The 19562-nt window shown below is 41.5% G+C and overlaps 1 protein-coding gene across 1 annotated transcript in view; it reads right to left on the reverse strand.

Moving 5' to 3' along the window:
* Positions 1 to 3399: 3399 nt before the first annotated feature.
* Positions 3400 to 19562, reverse strand: part of SLC30A8 (solute carrier family 30 member 8) — a 50361-nt gene continuing 34198 nt past the window's right edge. The window contains 4 exon segments of the mRNA XM_070802757.1: positions 3400 to 13373; positions 13376 to 13468; positions 14755 to 14816; positions 14818 to 14889. Of these exon segments, the coding sequence (XP_070658858.1) occupies positions 13324 to 13373; positions 13376 to 13468; positions 14755 to 14816; positions 14818 to 14889 (277 nt within the window). The 3' untranslated portion in view covers positions 3400 to 13323.

Genomic DNA, 19562 nt, shown 5'->3' on the forward strand with positions numbered 1-19562 from the left:
ATTTATTTCTTTATTGTCCATATCCCCTACTAGAATATGGGTACCATCATCATCCCTGGATCCTCACGTCTACCACAGAGCCTGGCACATCCTAACTGTTAAAATCTCACTAAATAAACAAGTAGATTAAAAAGCAAAACCTGTGGCGGATTCATTTTGATATTTGGCAAAACTAATACAATTATGTAAAGTTTAAAAATAAAATAAAATTAGAGAGAAAAAAAAAAAAAGCAAAATCACTTTTAGGGTGACTTAAATTCTGCCCTACCCTGGCATTAGTATTAAACTGCTCCAGTTTCTATTGGCTTTGCTAGTAATGGAGGGAAATGGCCATCTGTTACTGTACTTGCATCAAGTTATTTCAATGTCCTCTATCCAAGATATGTGTAACTTATGAATCATTTTACTCTATTATCCTCAACCTCCTACCCTTCTGTCTACTGTATCCCATTCTCCATCCCATGTCCCCAATTTCCCAGTTTATTCTATTTTTGTGCACACTCAGATCAGATCAGATCAGTCGCTCAATCGTGTCCAACTCTTTACGACCCCATGGTTTATAGCACACCAGGCCTCCCTGTCCATCACCAACTCCCGGAGTTCACTCAGACTCACATCCATCGAGTCAGTGATGCCATCCAGCCATCTCATCCTCTATAGTCCCCTTCTCCTCCTGCCCCCAATCCCTCCCATCATCAGAGTCTTTTCCAATGAGTCAATTCTTCGCATGAGGTGGCCAAAGTACTGGAGTTTCAGCTTTAGCATCATTCCTTCCAAAGAAATCCCAGGGCTGATCTCCTTCAGAATGGACTGGTTGGATCTCCTTGCAGTCCAAGGGACTCTCAAGAGTCTTCTCCAACACCACAGTTCAAAAGCATCAATTCTTCGGCGCTCAGCCTTCTTCACAGTCCAACTCTCACATCCATACATGACCACAGGAAACACCATAGCCTTGACTAGATGAACCTTTGTTGGCAAAGTAATGTCTCTGCTTTTGAATATGCTATCTAGGTTGGTCATAACTTTCCTTCCAAGGAGTAAGCGTCTTTTAGTTTCATGGCTGCAGTCACCATCTGCAGTGACTTTGGAGCCCAGAAAAATAAAGTTTGACACTATTTCCACTGTTTCCCCATCTATTTCCCATGAAGTGATGAGACCAGATGCCATGATCTTCGTTTTCTGAATGTTGAGCTTTAAGCCAACTCTTTCACTCTCCACTTTCACTTTCATCAAGAGGCTTTTTAGATCCTCTTCACTTTCTGCCATAAGGGTGGTGTCATCTGCATATCTGAGGTTATTGATATTTCTCCCAGCAATCTTGATTCCAGCTTGTGTTTCTTCCAGTCCAGTGTTTCTCATGATGTACTCTGCATAGAAGTAAATAAACAGGGTGACAATATACAGCCTTGACATACTCCTTTTCCTATTTGGAACCAGTCTGTTGTCCCATGTCCAGTTCTAACTGTTGCTTCCTGACCTGCATACAAATTTCTCAAGGGGCAGATCAGGTGGTCTGGTATTCCCATCTCCTGAAGAATTTTCCAGTTTATTGTAATCCACACAGTCAAAGGCTTTGGCATAGTCAATAAAGCAGAAGTAGATGTTTTTCTGGAACTCTCTTGCTTTTTCCATGATCCAGCGGATGTTGGCAATTTGATCTCTGGTTCCTCTGCCTTTTCTAAAACCAGCTTGAACATCAGGAAGTTCACGGTTCACATATTGCTGAAGCCTGGCTTGGAGAATTTTGAGCATTACTTTACTAGTGTGTGAGATGAGTGCAATTGTGTGGTAGTTTGAGCATTCTTTGGCATTGCCTTTCTTTGGGATTGGAATGATAACTGACCTTTTCCAGTCCTGTGGCCACTGCTGAGTTTTCCAAATTTGCTGGCATATTGAGTGCAGTACTTTCACAGCATCATCTTTCAGGATTTGGAATAGCTCAACTGGAATTCTATCACCTCCACTAGCTTTGTTTGTAGTGACGCTTTCTTTTTTTTTTTTTTTTTTTTTTGTTTTTGTAGTGATGCTTTCTAAGGCCCACTTGACTTCACATTCCAGGATGTCTGGCTCTAGGTCAGGGATCACACCATCGTGATTATCTGGGTCGTGAAGATCTTTTTTGTACAGTTCTTCTGTGTATTCTTGCCATCTCTTCTTAATATCTTCTGCTTCTGTTAAGTCCATACCATTTCTGTCCTTTATCGAGCCCATCTTTGCATGAAATATTCCTTTGGTATCTGATTTTCTTGAAGAGATCGCTCGTCTTTCCCATTCTGTTGTTTTCCTCTATTTCTTTGCATTGATCGCTGAAGAAGGCTTTCTTATCTCTTCTTGCTAGTCTTTGGAACTCTGCATTCAGATGTTTATATCTTTCCTTTTCTCCTTTGCTTTTTGCTTCTCTTCTTTTCACAGCTATTTGTAAGGCCTCCCCAGACAGCCATTTTGCTTTTTTTGCATTTCTTTTCCATGGGGATGGTCTTGATCCCTGTCTCCTGTACAATGTCACGAACCTCATTCCATAGCTCATCAGGCACTCTATCAGATCTAGGCCCTTAAATTTATTTCTCACTTCCACTGTATAATCATAAGGGATTTGATTTAGGTCATACCTGAATGGTCTAGTGGTTTTCCCTACTTTCTTCAGTTTAAGTCTGATTTGGCAATAAGGAGTTCATGGTCTGAGCCACAGTCAGCTCCTGGTCTTGTTTTTGCTGACTGTATAGAGCTTCTCCATCTTTGGCTGCAAAGAATATAATCAATCTGATTTTGGTGTTGACCATCTGGTGATGTCCATGGGTAGAGTCTTCTCTTGTGTTGTTGGAAGAGGGTGTTTGTTATGACCAGTGCATTTTCTTGGCAAAACTCTATTAGTCTTTGCCCTGCTTCATTCCGTATTCCAAGGCCAAATTTGCCTGTTACTCCAGGTGTTTCTTGACTTCCTACTTTTGCATTCCACTCCCCTATAATGAAAAGGACATCTTTTTGGGATGTTAGTTCTAAAAGGTCTTGTAGGTCTTCATAGAACCGTTCAACTTCAGCTTCTTCAGCATTACTGGTTGGGGCATAGACTTGGATATACTGTGATATAATGCTGAATGGTTTCCCTTGGAAAGGAACAGAGATCATTCTGTCATTTTTGAGATTGCATCCAAGTACTGCATTTTGGACTCTTTTGTTGACCATGATGGCTACTCCATTTCTTCTGAGGGAAACCTGCCCGCAGTAGTAGATATAATGGTCATGAGTTAAATTCACCCATTCCAGTCCATTTCAGTTCACTGATTCCTAGAATGTTGACATTCACTCTTGCCATCTCTTGTTTGACCACTTCCAATTTGCCTTGATTCATGGACCTGACATTCCAGGTTCCTATGCAATATTGCTCTTTACAGCATCGGACCTTGCTTCTCTCACCAGTCACATCCACAGCTGGGTATTGTTTTTGCTTTAGCTCCATCCCTTCATTCTTTCTGGAGTTATTTCTCCATTGATCTCCAGTAGCATATTGGGCACCTACTGACCTGGGGAGTTTCTCTTTCAGTATCCTATCATTTTGCCTTTTCATACTGTTCAAGGGGTTCTCAAGGCAAGAAAACGGAAGTGGTTTGCCATTCCCTTCTCCAGTGGACCACATTCTTCAGATCTCTCCACCATGACCCGCCCATCTTGGGTTGCCCCACGGGCATGGCTTAGTTTCATCGAATTAGACAAGGCTGTGGTCCTAGTGTGATTAGATTGACTAGTTTTCTGTGAGTATGGTTTCAGTGTGTCTGCCCTCTGATGCCCTCTTGCAATACCTACCGTCTTACTTGGGTTTCTCTTAACTTGGGCGTGGGGTATGTTTTCATGGCTGCTCCAGCAAAGCGCAGCCATTGCTCCTTACCTTGGACGAGGGGTATCTCCTCACCGCCGCCCTTCCTGACCTCAACGTGGGATAGCTCCTCTAGGCCCACAGTAGGAGAGGAATTTACACTTATTATCTGGGCTAGTGACCTAGCAAACCTGATACTATGCTAAGCATTTTATATGCATGACCTCAATGCAGTTTACTTTAAACACCTTCCAAGTTTTGTCAGGTCCTACAAATTTGCATTACAGTTGCCTTCGGGGTTATATCCAAAACAGTTACTGCCCAAACCTATGTCAAACGTTTTTCCCTATGTTTTCTTCAAGTAGTTTTATAATTCCTGATCTTCCCTCTAAATCTTTAATCCATTTTGAGTTGATTTTGTACACAGTGTGAGATGAAGATACAATTTCATTTTTCTGCACATGGATCTCCAGTTTTCCCAATATCATTGATAAAAGAGACTATACATTCCAAATTGTGTGTTCTTGGTACCTTACTGGAGATCAGTTGGCCATAAATGCATGGACGTATTTTGGGGCCTTTATTCTGTGGTGTTGGTCTATAGTTTGTTTTTATGCCAGTAGCATATTGTTGATTCCTGTTGTTTTGTGATGTATTCTGAAATCAGGAAGTGTAATGCCTACAGTTTTGTTTTGCTCAAGATTGTGATTCATTTTTTCAGGGTCTTTTGTGGCTCAGTATGAATTTTAAGATTTTTTTTCTATTTCTGTGATAAACTGCAATGAAATTTTGATAGGAATTACATTGAATTTATAGATAATTTTGAGTAATATTGATATTTTAACAGTATTAATTCTTCCAATCTATGAACACATGATACATTACCATTTATCTGTGTCTTCTCCAGTTTCTTTCATCAATATCTTATGGTTTTCAGTGTACAGATGTTTTTTTACCTCCTTAGATAAATTTATTACTAAGTATTTCATTCTTATATATTCTAGCACTAACATTCCAAGCTTATCTAATCCTCATCATTGCCCAATAATTTCTATTGTACAGTGAGAAGCACTGATATCTCAGTAATTGGAGAGAGAAATGAAGTGAAATATTTTAGAGCCATCAGTAAAATTTCATTAGGAAATGGGACTGATTTCATGATTTGATTGCACCTGAGCAATGCCTCTATAAAATACATTTTTTAAGGAAGAATGCAGATATGTTTACTTCTCAGAGTTGATGTCTAACATATGAGTATTAAGGTGTTTTTCAGGACCTCTGAGGTTTATTCAGTCATTTCTTAATCTTTGATATAAAAAAAGTCTTCTAGATTATATATCTAAGCAATATTATACTCCCTTACACTATGCCTGGTGTGTTCAATCAATAAATATTAGTAAAATCAGTTGAAAAAATGGATTACATGAGTTAATAAATTAATGAAAAGTTTCAGGGTGGAATTAGAAGTTTTCTTTAAAATCTGTATACTGAAGTATGTATTGTGCAAATGTTTATACCCACATAAAACACCATCCATAGTTGGAGTATAAATGGTAAAGTCTAGGGTGTTTAAAAGCTATCAAAATAATATTAATTGTGATAATAAGAAGAAAAATAATTGATCCTCTCAGAATTTTCTCTTTAGTCAACATTAAAGATGATCTCATCTCAAGATCCTGAAAAATCTTCTCCATGGTTTTCTGTTTATAAAGGAAAGGTGATTTAATGGAAAAAGAATCTGCTTCTTAGTTATGAATTCAGGGCTTACTGAGCCAGGGGAATCTGAAATGTCCTTTCCTCATCCAAATTCATACAAGGTGCTGAACTCTATGAGACAGTAGAAACCGGAAAAGGAGGCTTCATCTTTTTGGGCTATTAATTATTCATAGAATGTATTCCGCTAATGAAATGTCAACACAGGGTACTCATATCTTTCTGGTTGTGGATTCTGCCATGTCAGAGACACATTTGGAGTGGAGAGTGGGACAGTAACAGAAATTATTGTTGATAAATCCCAAGTTCAGGCCAAAGAAAATCCCCTATTCATCACTGCAAAAAATAGGAGAGGGGATGGGAAAGAAACAGGGAGTTAGTTGATGAAATTCCTACTGAATTCCATTTGAAAAATGCAGTTCAACTCCAAACAAAACCCCCAAATCACATCTGATGCTGATTTTATTGTACAGGTTAACTCACCATGCTTTACAATATCTTCAGAATGGCTGGCACCCTTGCTTCTCTAATAACCCCAAACACTCTGAAACTCTACAGGTCTAGGGACATAACATTTGATGGTGCCACTGGACTGTGTACAGCGATCACATGGTTTTAATGGCTGCAAATAGGACAATTATGTTTTCAGCAAATGGGCACCCCTTTGAGGAAAGGAAATGTAGGGCAATTATATTGATACATTGTCCCCTGGGGCTTCCGTGGCACACCTGAATAGGGTGCAATTCAGCTTGACGTCTCTCAGCACTTCCTGGCCTTTATGGCCAAAGAAGCTCAAGTGTGTTTCAGTTTTTAACAACTTTCAAGGGCTACCATAGATTCTGACCACCAATGTCTAACCCCCACTGGGGATTCAAAGCAATGACCAGCATGTTCAAAAGTGCCTCTGATTCTTAGATCACCTTTGATCTCTCTTAGACCAATCCGCTCCTCAAATGTGTTCTTCCCTCCATTAAAAGACTGAGAGTGGACATGTATGTCCTCTCAATACAGTCCTGATTGATGTCACAATAAATATTTTCTGTCATGATTTTAGTGATCAAAAGATGACGACTTAATTCAAACTCTCTTTTTCCTCATTTTGTCTTAAACATACATTAACGTTTTAAAATAGAATTTAAACAGGTGCCCAGTAACAGAATGACAAACATTAAGTGTGAAATCTGAAAGTTAGGAAACTGAACCACATATGGTCACCTTTTTTTTTCCCTTAACATCCGCCTGCGCTGGACTGTTAAGTGGTTTCATCACTGTCAGGCCAGGCAGGACTTGTAAAACTGGGAATGTGGGTATTCAAAGACAACATTTGCTTGGTGCCTTTAATGATTTCTGTAATTAGTCATTTAAGCAGATTGCCCTGTGATCCCAAACAGGGAATACAGGGAGATGAGCTGAGAAAATGATTTCCTGAAGGTACCTGAAAGCTAATTGTGGAAAATTATGTCTGTCTCTTTGCAGGGTTCTCTGGCTCCCATTTCATTGGGTGGGGATGGCACTGGAGAGTGACATTCTCCAATAACCTATAAAATGTGTATGCCCAGGCACACTTTTTTTTTTTTTTTTTGATACTAGAGTGCTAAAAGCCTTTGTTGGCTTTCAAAATTAACAGGTAAATATGTAAAATAGGTGACCAGTGCAAGTTCAAGGCATGAAGCAGGGCTTCCAAAGCTGGTACTCTGGGACAACCCAGAGGGATGGGGTGGGGAAGGAGGTAGGAAGGGGGTTCAGGATGGGGGGACACCTGTACACCCATGGCTGATTCATGTCAATGCATGGTGAAAACCACCACAATGTTGTAAAATAATTAGCCTCCAATTAAAGTAAATTAATTTTAAAAAATTTAACAGGTAAGTAAATGATCCAAATATGGCAATGACAACTGAGAGACGAGCAGAAGGAAATGCACCTAGCAAGAGCAAGTGTCAACTGCATGAGAGAAAGAGACACCAAAAAACCAAGGAAGTGATGTTTCATAGGAACAGTGTACAAGGTCTGGTCGGGGGAGGGGTCCTGTGACTGCCTTCATGGAATTGGGCAGTTAAACAGTGCTAATAAATGCACTTGGAATGCCTCATTCAGCTTTTACTTCAAAGATAAAAGTAGAAGTTTTCAGAGCATGTCAGAAAGGGACTTAACTATTTTAATGATTCCAGGACTCCCTTACTAGGTAACGCTCTCTCAGATAAGCCTTTATCTCAGCAAGCCTCAGTCGCTCCCTGTGAGAGAAAGGGCTGTTTAATTCTCACCAATAATTTGACCACTCTCTTGCCGGAGTGTGTTGATGACTCAAAATCTTTTAATAGTTGGCATGATACGAATCTCTGTGACATATACATACAGACTCACTTTGTACACAACAACAGTACCAGTTAAGATACTGAGTGCTAACTACCCGCTATACACAAATCCAACCTCTGAGTCCTTATTTATGAAATTCTCATGCATCCCAATAGGGAGGTTTTACTGATCAGGAAACAAGGCCAGAGCATTTAAATCACTAGCTGGAGGTCACGGAGCTAATGAAGGGAAGGGCTAGGACTCAGACTCAGGCAATTGACAGAACTTCTGTTCAAAGGGTAAGCATTCTTTCCTTCATGTCCTTCAGCATTCCCGTTTTCCATCTGTAACCAAACATACGGAACACATACATTTCTTTTCTGGGCCCTAACCTCACCACGGAGCCCTAGATAAATCTGGACCGGATACTGGATAACAGTGAAGCACAGTAAGGATGGAGGGTGGCAGTGGCGTTGGCTTGATGTTAGTATTCTGCAGAATAAAGCCTGTTGCTTTGAAAGACATGAAAGATCATTAATGTTTCAGTAGCCAGAGAAAATACCATGCCACAAAGTAAGGAATTCTACTGCACTATTGCAGTCAGTTTTGGAGTTCTGACCATGCCAGGGAGGGGGGCAGAGAGAGAGGGGGAGACCTTGGGCACTGATGCCTGGCACATGAAATCCCCTGGTGGTACTGCTCTTTCATCTCAAATCCTTAAAAACCCCACTTCAGGTTGTCTTGACTTTAACACAAAAACATCTACCATCCAGAATTTTCAATCAAGTTGACTAAAGATGGAGAATTTCAGGGAAAGAGCAGAAATGGCTGGGAGCCCGAGGCGCTGCCTTTGGTTAACATACAAGTCCATCTCCCTTGGGGTGACCTGGCATTCGATGTATTTGTGACATAGAATTGAATATTAACACAATTTCAGAGAAAAGCAGAGCAGACAGTGCCCCTAGAACTTGGGTGCTTGCCAGGTCGTCTATCCGTTAGAGCTCCGTCCTGTACAAAGTATGGAAAAGCAAAACCACACGGCAGTCCTTGAGATGGGAGACTGAGTTGGCGTGAACCATTCCTCCTGTTTCGAGAGCCAGCTGAGGCAGAAGCCACTAGGAACCCCAGCACCTCTCGTTCTGGTTGCCTAAGCTTGTTTCCTGAGGTGGGGGGCATGCCTGGCCGTCTTCACGGAGCAGGGCGAGCCCTCAGCAGAATGCTAAGTAGGTCTTTTGGCGGTGTGGATTGATTTGCAGAGATGGCACATGTGTGACCTCCTCAGTCAAAGTCAATGTTTGCTTGGCCCTCAGAATTTCAGAAAAACACAAACGTAAATAAAAAATAATGACAAGGCCCCAGAGTCATTGCCTCAGCAATTATTAATGCCTGCCAGGTTTCCAGCACCCTGCTAGACGCTGACAATGTCAGAAAAATCATCAAAGGCAGAACTCCTGTTCTCCTCAATGTTAATAATGATAAAGTACCAAAAATTACATTTTTAAACATCACAGAGTTGATCGTTTTCTTTGCCACATATATTCTGCTTTTCAAATTAAAAACCAGCAGGAAAACACAAGCATGATTTACACGTAGCTTTCTCTGTCTAGAAGACCTTTTTCTTCATCTGCCTGGAGAAACTTCCTATATCATTCAAACTCCAGTGTGGCTGTCAGCTTAATGACGTGAAGTCTCAGTCGCCAAGCCCACAATCCTCACCACTCGGTGTTCCTTCCTACCCTGTCCACATGGTTGCAACTTTAGATATCATTGTAGGTTCCTGGCTGTGTGTCTGAATCCCCCACTTAGTGACTTCATTTAGCTGAGGCTCTTCTAGACTCCGTTCTTTAGAATCATCTCTGGGTATGTTAAAACATACAGAAGTTCAAGTTCCAAACCAGACCCATTGAGGCCTGCACATCTTTACTTTATGATACTCTCTACAGGTGAAAGACACGCAGAGAATAATAGCAGAATACAAATCAAAGTTCCACATCCTTAAAATCTGAAGCAGGACCCAGTAACCCAGTGAAGTGCCTCCTGGTTTAGAACATACTGCTCCAGCTGGAAGCTGAAGTGAGACTTCCCTTTCCTTTCTACTGTTTGAATCTGAATCTTGAAACCAGCACATTCAGTTCTCCCTGGACAAAGACGGAGTGGGCTGGGGAGGAGAGATGGATGGCCAGATTTGCACAGAAGGCCTTGGCCTGACTCACCTACTCAGCTTTCTGCTCAGAGGGGTTGGAAAAGGAAAAAAAAAGAAAGGAGAGAAGCGTGACTGGCCTGGAACAAGGAGACACTTTTGTCTGGGTTTATCTACCAAAAAAGCAAGGAGAGAAAAAATGAGATTGTGTGTCCATGGCAGTAGACACAGGAACCCTGTCTAGGAGAAAACCATAGCCCAAAAAATGTTCTCGCCTCAGACGAGTCATGTTAAATGCTCCTGTCCCCTTGTTGGAGAGTCTGGAACATGCACAGAAGTGGACCTGGCATGTAAGGAGCAGCTTCAGATTACTTCCTCTTATCCCACTGACTTCTGGTCCAAAGGCACTTTTAGCGGTGCCTAAAGTGCCACTTCTGAGTCATCCTGAGTGCCAAGACCTCCATGCCCCATTTTCCTTTTTAGTCTGTGTGTGTGTATGTGTGTGTGTGTGTGTGTGTGTGTGCTGGAGAGTGCTTGCAGTAATTAGTGGGTAAAGCCCAGGGTTGCTGCTCAACCTCCTATGATGCACAAGAATAACTTTCTGCCATTGTGTTGTAACAGTCCATCCACAACAAAGAATGATCCAACCCCAAAAGATGATTCCACTACGGTTGAGAAACTCTGGATTGAGAAGAATATCTATGGAGCACTCAATTTTTACCACACAAAGAACCTTGCTCTTTACATTTTTATCCCACATAGTTCTAACAGAAACCCACTGATGAAAATGTGATTCCCATTCTCAGATGAGGAATCTGAAGCTCAGAGAAATGGAATGGCAGTGGAAGGTCACAAATCTGGAAGGCAGCGGAAGGGACTGACCAGATTTCTCATTCCTTCTAACGTTCATTCCTTACCACAGAGTCCCCTGTTTCCACCGCTTCGCTCCTCTGTCCCTTTCATGTCCCACGTCACTGGCATGACTCAGGGTCTCCGGGGTCGATGTTGGCCCACAACCACTTCCAGTCCTTTAGGCTTCCTCCTTCTTTAGCAGACTCCTGCGTGGACACAGTACTAGTGCCTCCTAAGGCAGGATGTATTACAGAAGCACCTGTCAGGCCTTTACTGTTAAACACAGCAGTTTGTTCATCTCATTCCTCTGAGGAACATAGGCTCCTCTTTTGCAGGCACTTCTGAAATAATGGCTGATCAGCAGCAGATGAATGGATAAGAAAGCTGTGGTACATATACACAATGGAGTATTACTCAGCCATTAAAAAGAATACATTTGAATCAGTTCTAATGAGGTGGATGAAACTGGAGCCTATTATACAGAGTGAAGTAAGCCAGAAGGAAAAACACCAGTACAGTATACTAACGCATATATATGGAATTTAGAATGATGATAACAATAACCCTGTGTACGAGACAGCAAAAGTGACGCTGATGTATGGAACAGTCTTATGGACTCTGTGGGAGAGGGAGAGGGTGGGAAGATTTGGGAGAATGGCATTGAAACATGTAAAATATCATGTATGAAACGAGATGCCATTCCAGGTTCAATGCACGATACTGGATGCTTGGGGCTGGTGCACTGGGACGACCCGGAGGGATGGTATGGGGAGGGAGGAGGGAGGAGGGTTCAGGAGGGGGAACACATGTATACCTGTGATGGATTCATTTTGATGTTTGGCAAAACTAATACAATTACGTAAAGTTTAAAAATAAAATAAAATTAAAAAAAAAAAAGAAATGAACACTTAATAGGAAGTCAAGAGATTCAGATTCTAGTCTTAGTTCATTCATTGTGTGATCCTGAGAAAGTCACACTGTATCTTCTATGAAATAAAAGGGCTTAACAGATTAAAAAAAAAATAAAGAAATAATGGCTGATTGTCAATGCAGATTACTTGATCAAAAAGAAACAGCCCCCTACCCAAAATAAAGCAAAAGTGTTCAAAGAGAGAGCATAGATGGGATTTTGGTCAAAATAGATCTGGTTTCAGCTACTTTCTTACTTGTACTTGCTTGTTTGTCCTGTCTTTTTTAAAACTCTTTTAGCCATGCCATGTGGCATGTGGGATCTTAGTTCCCTGGCCAGGGATTGAACCCTTGCCTCCTACATGGGGAGCACAAAGTCTTAACCACTGGAACACCAGGAAAGTCCCTCTCCAGTTTCTGGTCCTTCATATTCTTTAACTCACTCTTTACTTGGTACATTCTAGCCACAAGGACCTTTCCCAGTTCCTCAAATGAACCCTCTTCTTTCTTCAGGGTGTCCCCTCATTCTCTTGCTTCTTCTGGAATGTGCTTCCTTCTACAGTGCATTTGGCTTCCACTTACCTCTTAGATGCCATTTCTTAGAGACACCCTCCATTGACCTCCCCAACCTCAATCAGCCCCTCTTCTTTCATATCCCTTGCTGCTATTAGTAGTATATTCTTGGTGGTGTTTATTAGTATAATGACTATCTCCTCCCAAAGGGGAAAGACTTCTGTGAGGGCAAAGAGCATGTCAGCTTGGTTTACCAATGCTCTGCCCATAGTCTGTGTTGAAAAAGATGTTTAAATGAAAGAATAAATGACATTGGTCGATTCACTTAACCTTTATGGCTTTATCTATACAATGATGGTATTAATTTCAAATTTTTAAAAGTCATTAGAATGAAATATGGAGAAGGAAATGGCAGCCCACTCCAGTGTTCTTGCCTGGAGAATCCCAGGGACGGGGGAACCTGGTGGGCTGCTGTCTATGGGGTCGCACAGAGTTGGACACAACTGAAGAGACTTAGCAGAATGAAATAAGGGGACATATCTAAAGAGCCATGCATGCATACTTGTGTGCTCAGTCATGTTCGGCTCTTGCAATCCCATGGACTATAGCCTGCCAAGCTCTTCTGCCCATGGGATTCTTTAGGCAAGAATACTGGAGCTCCAGATTTGCTTTTACCCCTGACTCGGCTCTCCTAACTTTTGCTTTTCATGTTTTGGGAAAATTTTTGTGACTCTTTCCTTGCCACTGATTCCTGGTAAGACTCCTTCCTGAGTTCAGCTTTGCCCGTTCAGCCTGGGGACGCGTTACTGAAGGGAGGTGAACTTTCTATTACCTGTGGTTACAAATAGCTGTTATTTCAGCCCCAGGCAGGAATAATCTATACATACATTTCTAGAATGAACACAGCTACCGATGAATGGAGAATCCAATTGACTGATGAATCTAAGCACGTTTTGATTTATGGTGGATGGAGCTACAGTGTGCATCATACTGTATCATGAGTTTCTCAGACTTCTTCTGTTGGTTTCTTAGAAACTGTGGAGCAGCACACAGTGGCCTGTCAAACTTGGGGAGCTGGCAGAGCAACTGGCTAGTCCTGAGGGTCTTCGGATAAAAGACAGGCGGGATCCTGGTCGGCTAGCAGCTCATCTGAATGGTGAGTGAGTGCACAGGAAAGCGACTGCTGAGGACTTTCTCAATTTCTCTCCGAACCACCTGGCTCTCCCGGCTGGCTGCTGTTGATAAAGAACTGAGAGAGATTGGCGCTGATTGCACACACACAGGCAACGGCTCATCTCCGGCTTCAAGTACTTTGTCTCTGCTGCTGGGGTAGGGCACAGGCAGTGCACTTGAAAGGAGCCATGATGGGTCTGACAATCAGCTACACTTATACAGACACAGCTGCAAAGCGCCCTGTCACTATGGGAACTTCCTGCCCACAGTCCTCTCTGGGGTCTGGCATCCCTAGGGGCTGAGTGTGACAGAGGAGATAAGCCATGAAAAAGCCAAGTCAGAACTACTGTTTCTTATACAGCCCTGCTCACTGGCTCCCTGGGTTCTCTGAGTTTTCACCCTTATATATAATCACAATTTATCTCAAGGATGGTGACAAGAGCCAGGAAACATTTAGAGCAGCAGCCTTCTCTGCTGTCTTTTTCTCCTTTCCCTAAAGGTATCAGGAGGCTGTGAAGTTCCCTCCATAGTAACCTGAGTGTTTACTCGATCCTTCCATTTGCAGTGAAATATTGGTGTAGGGGAGGCTGTAAATTCCCTGCAGCCAGACCCAAGCCTCTCAGCTGAGATGAGGATGTCTGAGAAAGCACAGTCCTCCAATGACTCTTCCTGTATCCTGCCTCTAAGTAACTTCATGAGTTATTTCTCAGCAGCCTAATATATCATTCTTGGTCTGAGCTGTCTCCCGAGCCATTGCCCATTTTTCTCAGCCCTAGGATGTATCATGAGCAAAATCACCTTCTCCTTGACAAAGTAGTTTTTTAGGGTAAACCTCACATCCCAAGGGTTATCTCACATGGTTACAGAATTGCTAACCATCCAGTAATGGAACCACCATTAATTCTGACTAGTATATCTTTTACCTTTTTGGAATCTTAAGGATGGGACCTGTGTCTCCTTCACCTTTCTCTCTTTGATGCTAGGGTAAAACATCTCACACACTAAAGATAATCAGTGAAGGTTTCTTGTTAAATTCATCCCACTCCTTTAACCAATAGGACATCGAGTCAAACAGAATTTAAGGCCTTGAAGCTTGGTGGCTTTTTATCCTTTTATTCTACTCTCTAAAGCTCTACCTTCGACCTCCAGGGTGGTCATAAGTAGCACTGTTGCCATGACGACATTGGCATGGGGAAGGGGGTTTCAAAGGCCCTTGGTCACACAAAACACATTACAATTGTTTTGGCATGCAACAGACACTCAGGGCTGCTCCACCAAGAGGAGGGAAATTACAGATGTTATAGGATATGACTGAATTTTTGTCCAGGATGTTTACAAACTCACTGACCTGCAGCAGCGTGAACAGAGAGAATCACTTGGTTCATTGTTAGCGACCAGACATGCAAACTGCACAGACGCCACCCCATCCGCTGCTGAGATGAGCTCTTTCACGCCATTGTAGCTCAGGTGCGTTGGCACACCCGCGAAGAGGAGAGAACTGGAGGCCGGGGTTAGTAGGTTATCTCATGAAATATGGCTCAGTGCAAAGATTAATTGGGGCTGCAAAGTCCTTACTAAAATACTACCTTGCCCTCTCCATCTATGGTTTCTTTTTTTAAATGTTTACAAAAGCAGATTCACCTGTTTCAAAGGATTTGCCATCAGCCACAGGTTCACAAAGAGCATTTGCAGATTTTACTCTGCAACCATCAAGACAGTCATCACCCTTCACTTCCAGAGTGTATTATTTCCCCCAATTACATTTGTAATTATCTGGAAAGCAAAGTGAAATCCCGTGGGATTTGGTATTGAATAATCTTGGGTTGGCATTCTGACTACAACTATTGTGAATTTGACCCAGCACTTGGAACTAATCCTCAGAATATTTGTAGCAAAATAGGTATAATAAAAGCAATATGTAGTTAACAGAGTCCTTTGGGGACTCTGAAAACATCTCAGAAAACATCTGTCCTTTGTAAACTCTAATGCTATACAATTGTTTGTTATCCAACCAGTCCCTTAGCGAACTATGATAATAGGAGATCCTAATGTTATAATACCATCTCATTATTCTGTCTGTAGAATTTCTATGATTTTAAGTACATTAGTAAGGGTTTACTATTCAATGACTCTCATCATTGTTTCTAGAGGAATGGTGTGGGACATGCATGAAGGTGGGGAGTTTGGCAGCCAGTCAGCTATGTTTTGGGGCTGAAGGAACTGGAGTGTCTCTACCTGGATATGGGAAGGTGAAGGGAAGTAGAATTACCATTTTCAAACATTGCAAGGATTGTCACAGAGATGATAGGATTTGAAAATATAAGGGCATTTGCTTTGGCTGGCTACAGAGAGAAAAACCAAGTCAATGGTTGGTTAAAATCATAAAAGGTTATCAGGTTGATATAAGAATTTTTTGAAAATCAACTCAATTAGCACCACAGTGGTAAAGCCATTTGATGCTATACGTAAATCTCTGTCAACTAAAGATGATCCAAATAGGATTCTGTAGGAAAGTTTTCTAAGGATGAACATTTTTTAGCTGCCACTTCAATTATATACATACAACACAAACACCTGGTGTGTTGGTTGTAAATAAATATGCCTTGGTTCCATCAAAATTCTCCTAAAGAAAACATCTCTGGATGAGGCTCTGAAATCTATATGCTTTCAGAGTGGCTCTTGACCTTGGATGCACATTAGTGTCACCAGAGATTTAAGAAATCCCAATGACCAGGTTACACCCAAGACCAATTAAATCAGATTTCCTGGGGATAAGACCAGCATCAGCATTTTCTTAACTCATTTGTTGATTCTAACAGAGCCAAAGTAGAGAAGCATTGCACGAGTATTTACAAGCTACTGGGCACGACTGCTTGGAAGTGGTTCTCAAGCTTGCCTACATGTTAAAAAAAAAAAAAAATCAAAGCCAGCTTCTATGAAATCTGTCAAAATCTGTCAAGATCTATCAAGAGATCTATCAAGATCTCTGGGTCTAGGGCCTGGGCATAAGTATTTTTCAAAAGCTTCTTGGATGATTGTAATGAGCTGCCAGTTTAGAACCACTTTCTTAAAGGGAATAGGGAATCCTTAACCCTCCTTTTTCAGGATTTAAGAACCTTGCTCATAGGGATTCCCTCCTTGCAGCTAACTTAAAATTCAGTACAGTTTGAGTTTAGTTTTATCCCATTTTATATCTTTTCATAGAACAAACAGCTGGTCAACATGATTTTTTACTCTATGAGCTCCACAAAGCTCGGGGTACTAGAAACAAAGAAATTCTTGTCTCAGATTAGCCATAGAATGTGCATATAGTCATGGGTGAAAATGTTACACAATAATAAAATAATTAATAATATTAGCACCTTTATTGAGAACCTACTATAGGCCAAGGTTTGCACTAAGCACTTTCTAGTAATGATCTTATTTAATAGTTATAAAACTTTAAGATCTAATCAGTGTTAGAACTGTTTGACTGGAGAAGAAATTGGGAGTCAGAAGGGTTAAGAAGAATTTGTAAGGCCACATGGGTAAGTGGGATGCCAGACTCTAAGATCCCTCCTCTGGGTGTGAAGTGTTATGTAAACATTAGACCCCAGGTATTGTAACCCAAAGGTGACAATTATGCCTAATGTGTCATCCCTGGAGAGTTTCCTTTGACCTTCTGCTGTCATTCATCTGGGACTCTTGAGATTAAGTCAAGATCCCACTCCTCTTTTTCTCTTGCCTCCTTTTATCACTTTGCTTTTATGGAGAATGCAAGTCTACTCCTATTTATTTTCCTCTATGAAATAATACTGACAGGCAAGAGGACAGGTTCCCGTGGACCTCAGTGTTCATCACATCCTAGAAACCTTTTTCTTTCTGATGGAGAGCCTGCAAAAATATTAATGCATCCAGAAAAATACCAAAATTAGTGTTCAAAAAAATAATTACCCAGGCTAATAGGTATATGAAAAATCACTCACTAGGTTTCATAATTAAAGATTCACATATATAATCAATAAGGTATAATATAATCACCTATCAGATTAGAGGAGAATCAACAGTTTGATAATATCCAGTGACGGTGAGGTTGGGAAGAAATGAGCACTCTCATACGCTGTTGGTGGGGAAAAAAACTGATATGGTCTCTTTGGTATAAATGACAGTATCTATCAAATTTTAAAAGGTCCATAACTTCTCAAACAGCAATACATGTCTAGCAATTATTCCACAGATATAAGTGCTAAGAATATAATTGAAGCATTATTTGTAATGTTCATCAATAAGCAAGTGGATGCTAACAATAGAATACTTTGTACCCATGAAAAAGAAAGAGGTTATCTATGTATTTACTAATATGGAAAGATTTCTAGTTGAAAAAAACAAGGTGCAGAACAAAATACGTGTATAATCTTGTTTGTATGAAAAAAAGACATATAAACATACACTACACCCACACACCCACACACACACACACACACACACACTCATGTATATAGACACACACATGTATACACATATTTAGGGTTTCCCTGGTGGCTTGGTGGTAAATAATCTGCCTGTCAAGCAGGAGACATAGGTTCAATCCCTAGGTCGGAAAGATCCCCTGGAGATGGGAATGGTAACCCACTCCTGTACTCTTGCTCGGGATGGGGGTGCAAAAAAGTCAGACACAACTTAGTGACTAAGTAGCAACAGCATACACACGTGTATGTGTGTGTGTGTGTGTGTTTTATTACATATACATATATGTGTAAATGCATAGATATTTTTGGAAAGATATATGTCACCTTTTACCATAGTAGTAGATATTAGGCTTGAAGAATAAGATTGAGAATTTAAAGGTGAAAAAATGGGGAGAAGTCTTATCATTTTATGCCTTTCCATTTACACATATATGTGTATGTATGCCTTTCCATATATATGTATATATGGGTTTACCTTGTAGCTCAGCTCATAAAGAATCCACTTGCAATGCAGGAGACCCTAATTCAACTCCTGGGTTAGGAAGATCCCCTGGAGAACAGATAGGCTACCCACTCCAGTATTCTTGGGCTTCCCTGGTGGCTTAGACAGTAAAGAATTGGCCTGCCATGCGGGAGACCTGGGTTTGATGACTGGGTTGGGAAGATCCTCTGGAGGAGGACATGGAAACCCTCTTCAGTGTTCTTGCCTAGAGAATTCCATGGACAGAGGAGCCTGGCAGGCTGCAGTCCATGGGGTTGCAAAGAGTCAGACATGACTGGGCGACTAAGCACACAGCACACACACACACACATATATATTTAAATTTTATCAAGTACAAGTATTATTTTATGCTAACCTAACTTGAAAACCTAATTTAAAAATAAGTATATTCCATGTAGGAGTTACCTGCCTATCTGATAGGACTTTCAATAATTAGCTACACTTTTTCCTTACATAAAAAAAGATAATCATGAGAGAAGAGCTGTACTGAGAGAGGACACTGAATATAGTCATCCTAAATTGTGTATGCATTTGTCTCTTTTCGATAGCTTCTGTAAAAGCAGCAACAGCTGCGGCTCGGCACTCAGCCCCCAGGACAGGAGGTGGAATCATCCGGGACCTAAACAAATACACTGTCTCCTGCCAAGCGAGGGCGTTCACTTGTCACACAAGGACTTTCGATCCATTTCCTGTTTCACTGTGGTCAGCACCATCACCTACCAATGATTACAGTGCCGGCCGAGAACAAAAGCCCTCATGTGTCCTCTGCAGTGAAGGCTAAGCTAGGCAAGGAGGAACTGTTGCGAAGGCAGCTGCCCTCTGAGACTGTGTCCACCTTCTATCATAGTGTGCTGGACAGAAGAGAGCAGCTCAGCCAACATCTGGGTGTTTTTGATCATCTGAATGTTTGACAGGATGCAAACCTCTAGCTGTGATTGGATTTTCCAAGGACCCCTCCCCGTGCCCTCGTGGAGGAACCCCTAAAGTGGTATGAAAACACTTGTCCAGTGGTTCTCAAAGTACAGTCCCCAAGGCAGTAGCATCAACATCTTGTTAAAATTTGGATTTCTCAGGCCCCCTGCCATCCAGGTCTACTGTCTCAGGAACTGTCCGGTGGGCCTCACAGTCTGTTTTAACAGACCCTCCAAGTGGTTCTGATGCCACTAATGTCTGAGAACTGCTGGCCTAGTCTAACAAGCATTTTAC

The sequence above is a fragment of the Bos indicus genome, chromosome 14, assembly GCF_029378745.1.
Source record: "Bos indicus isolate NIAB-ARS_2022 breed Sahiwal x Tharparkar chromosome 14, NIAB-ARS_B.indTharparkar_mat_pri_1.0, whole genome shotgun sequence".
Lineage (NCBI taxonomy): Eukaryota > Metazoa > Chordata > Mammalia > Artiodactyla > Bovidae > Bos > Bos indicus.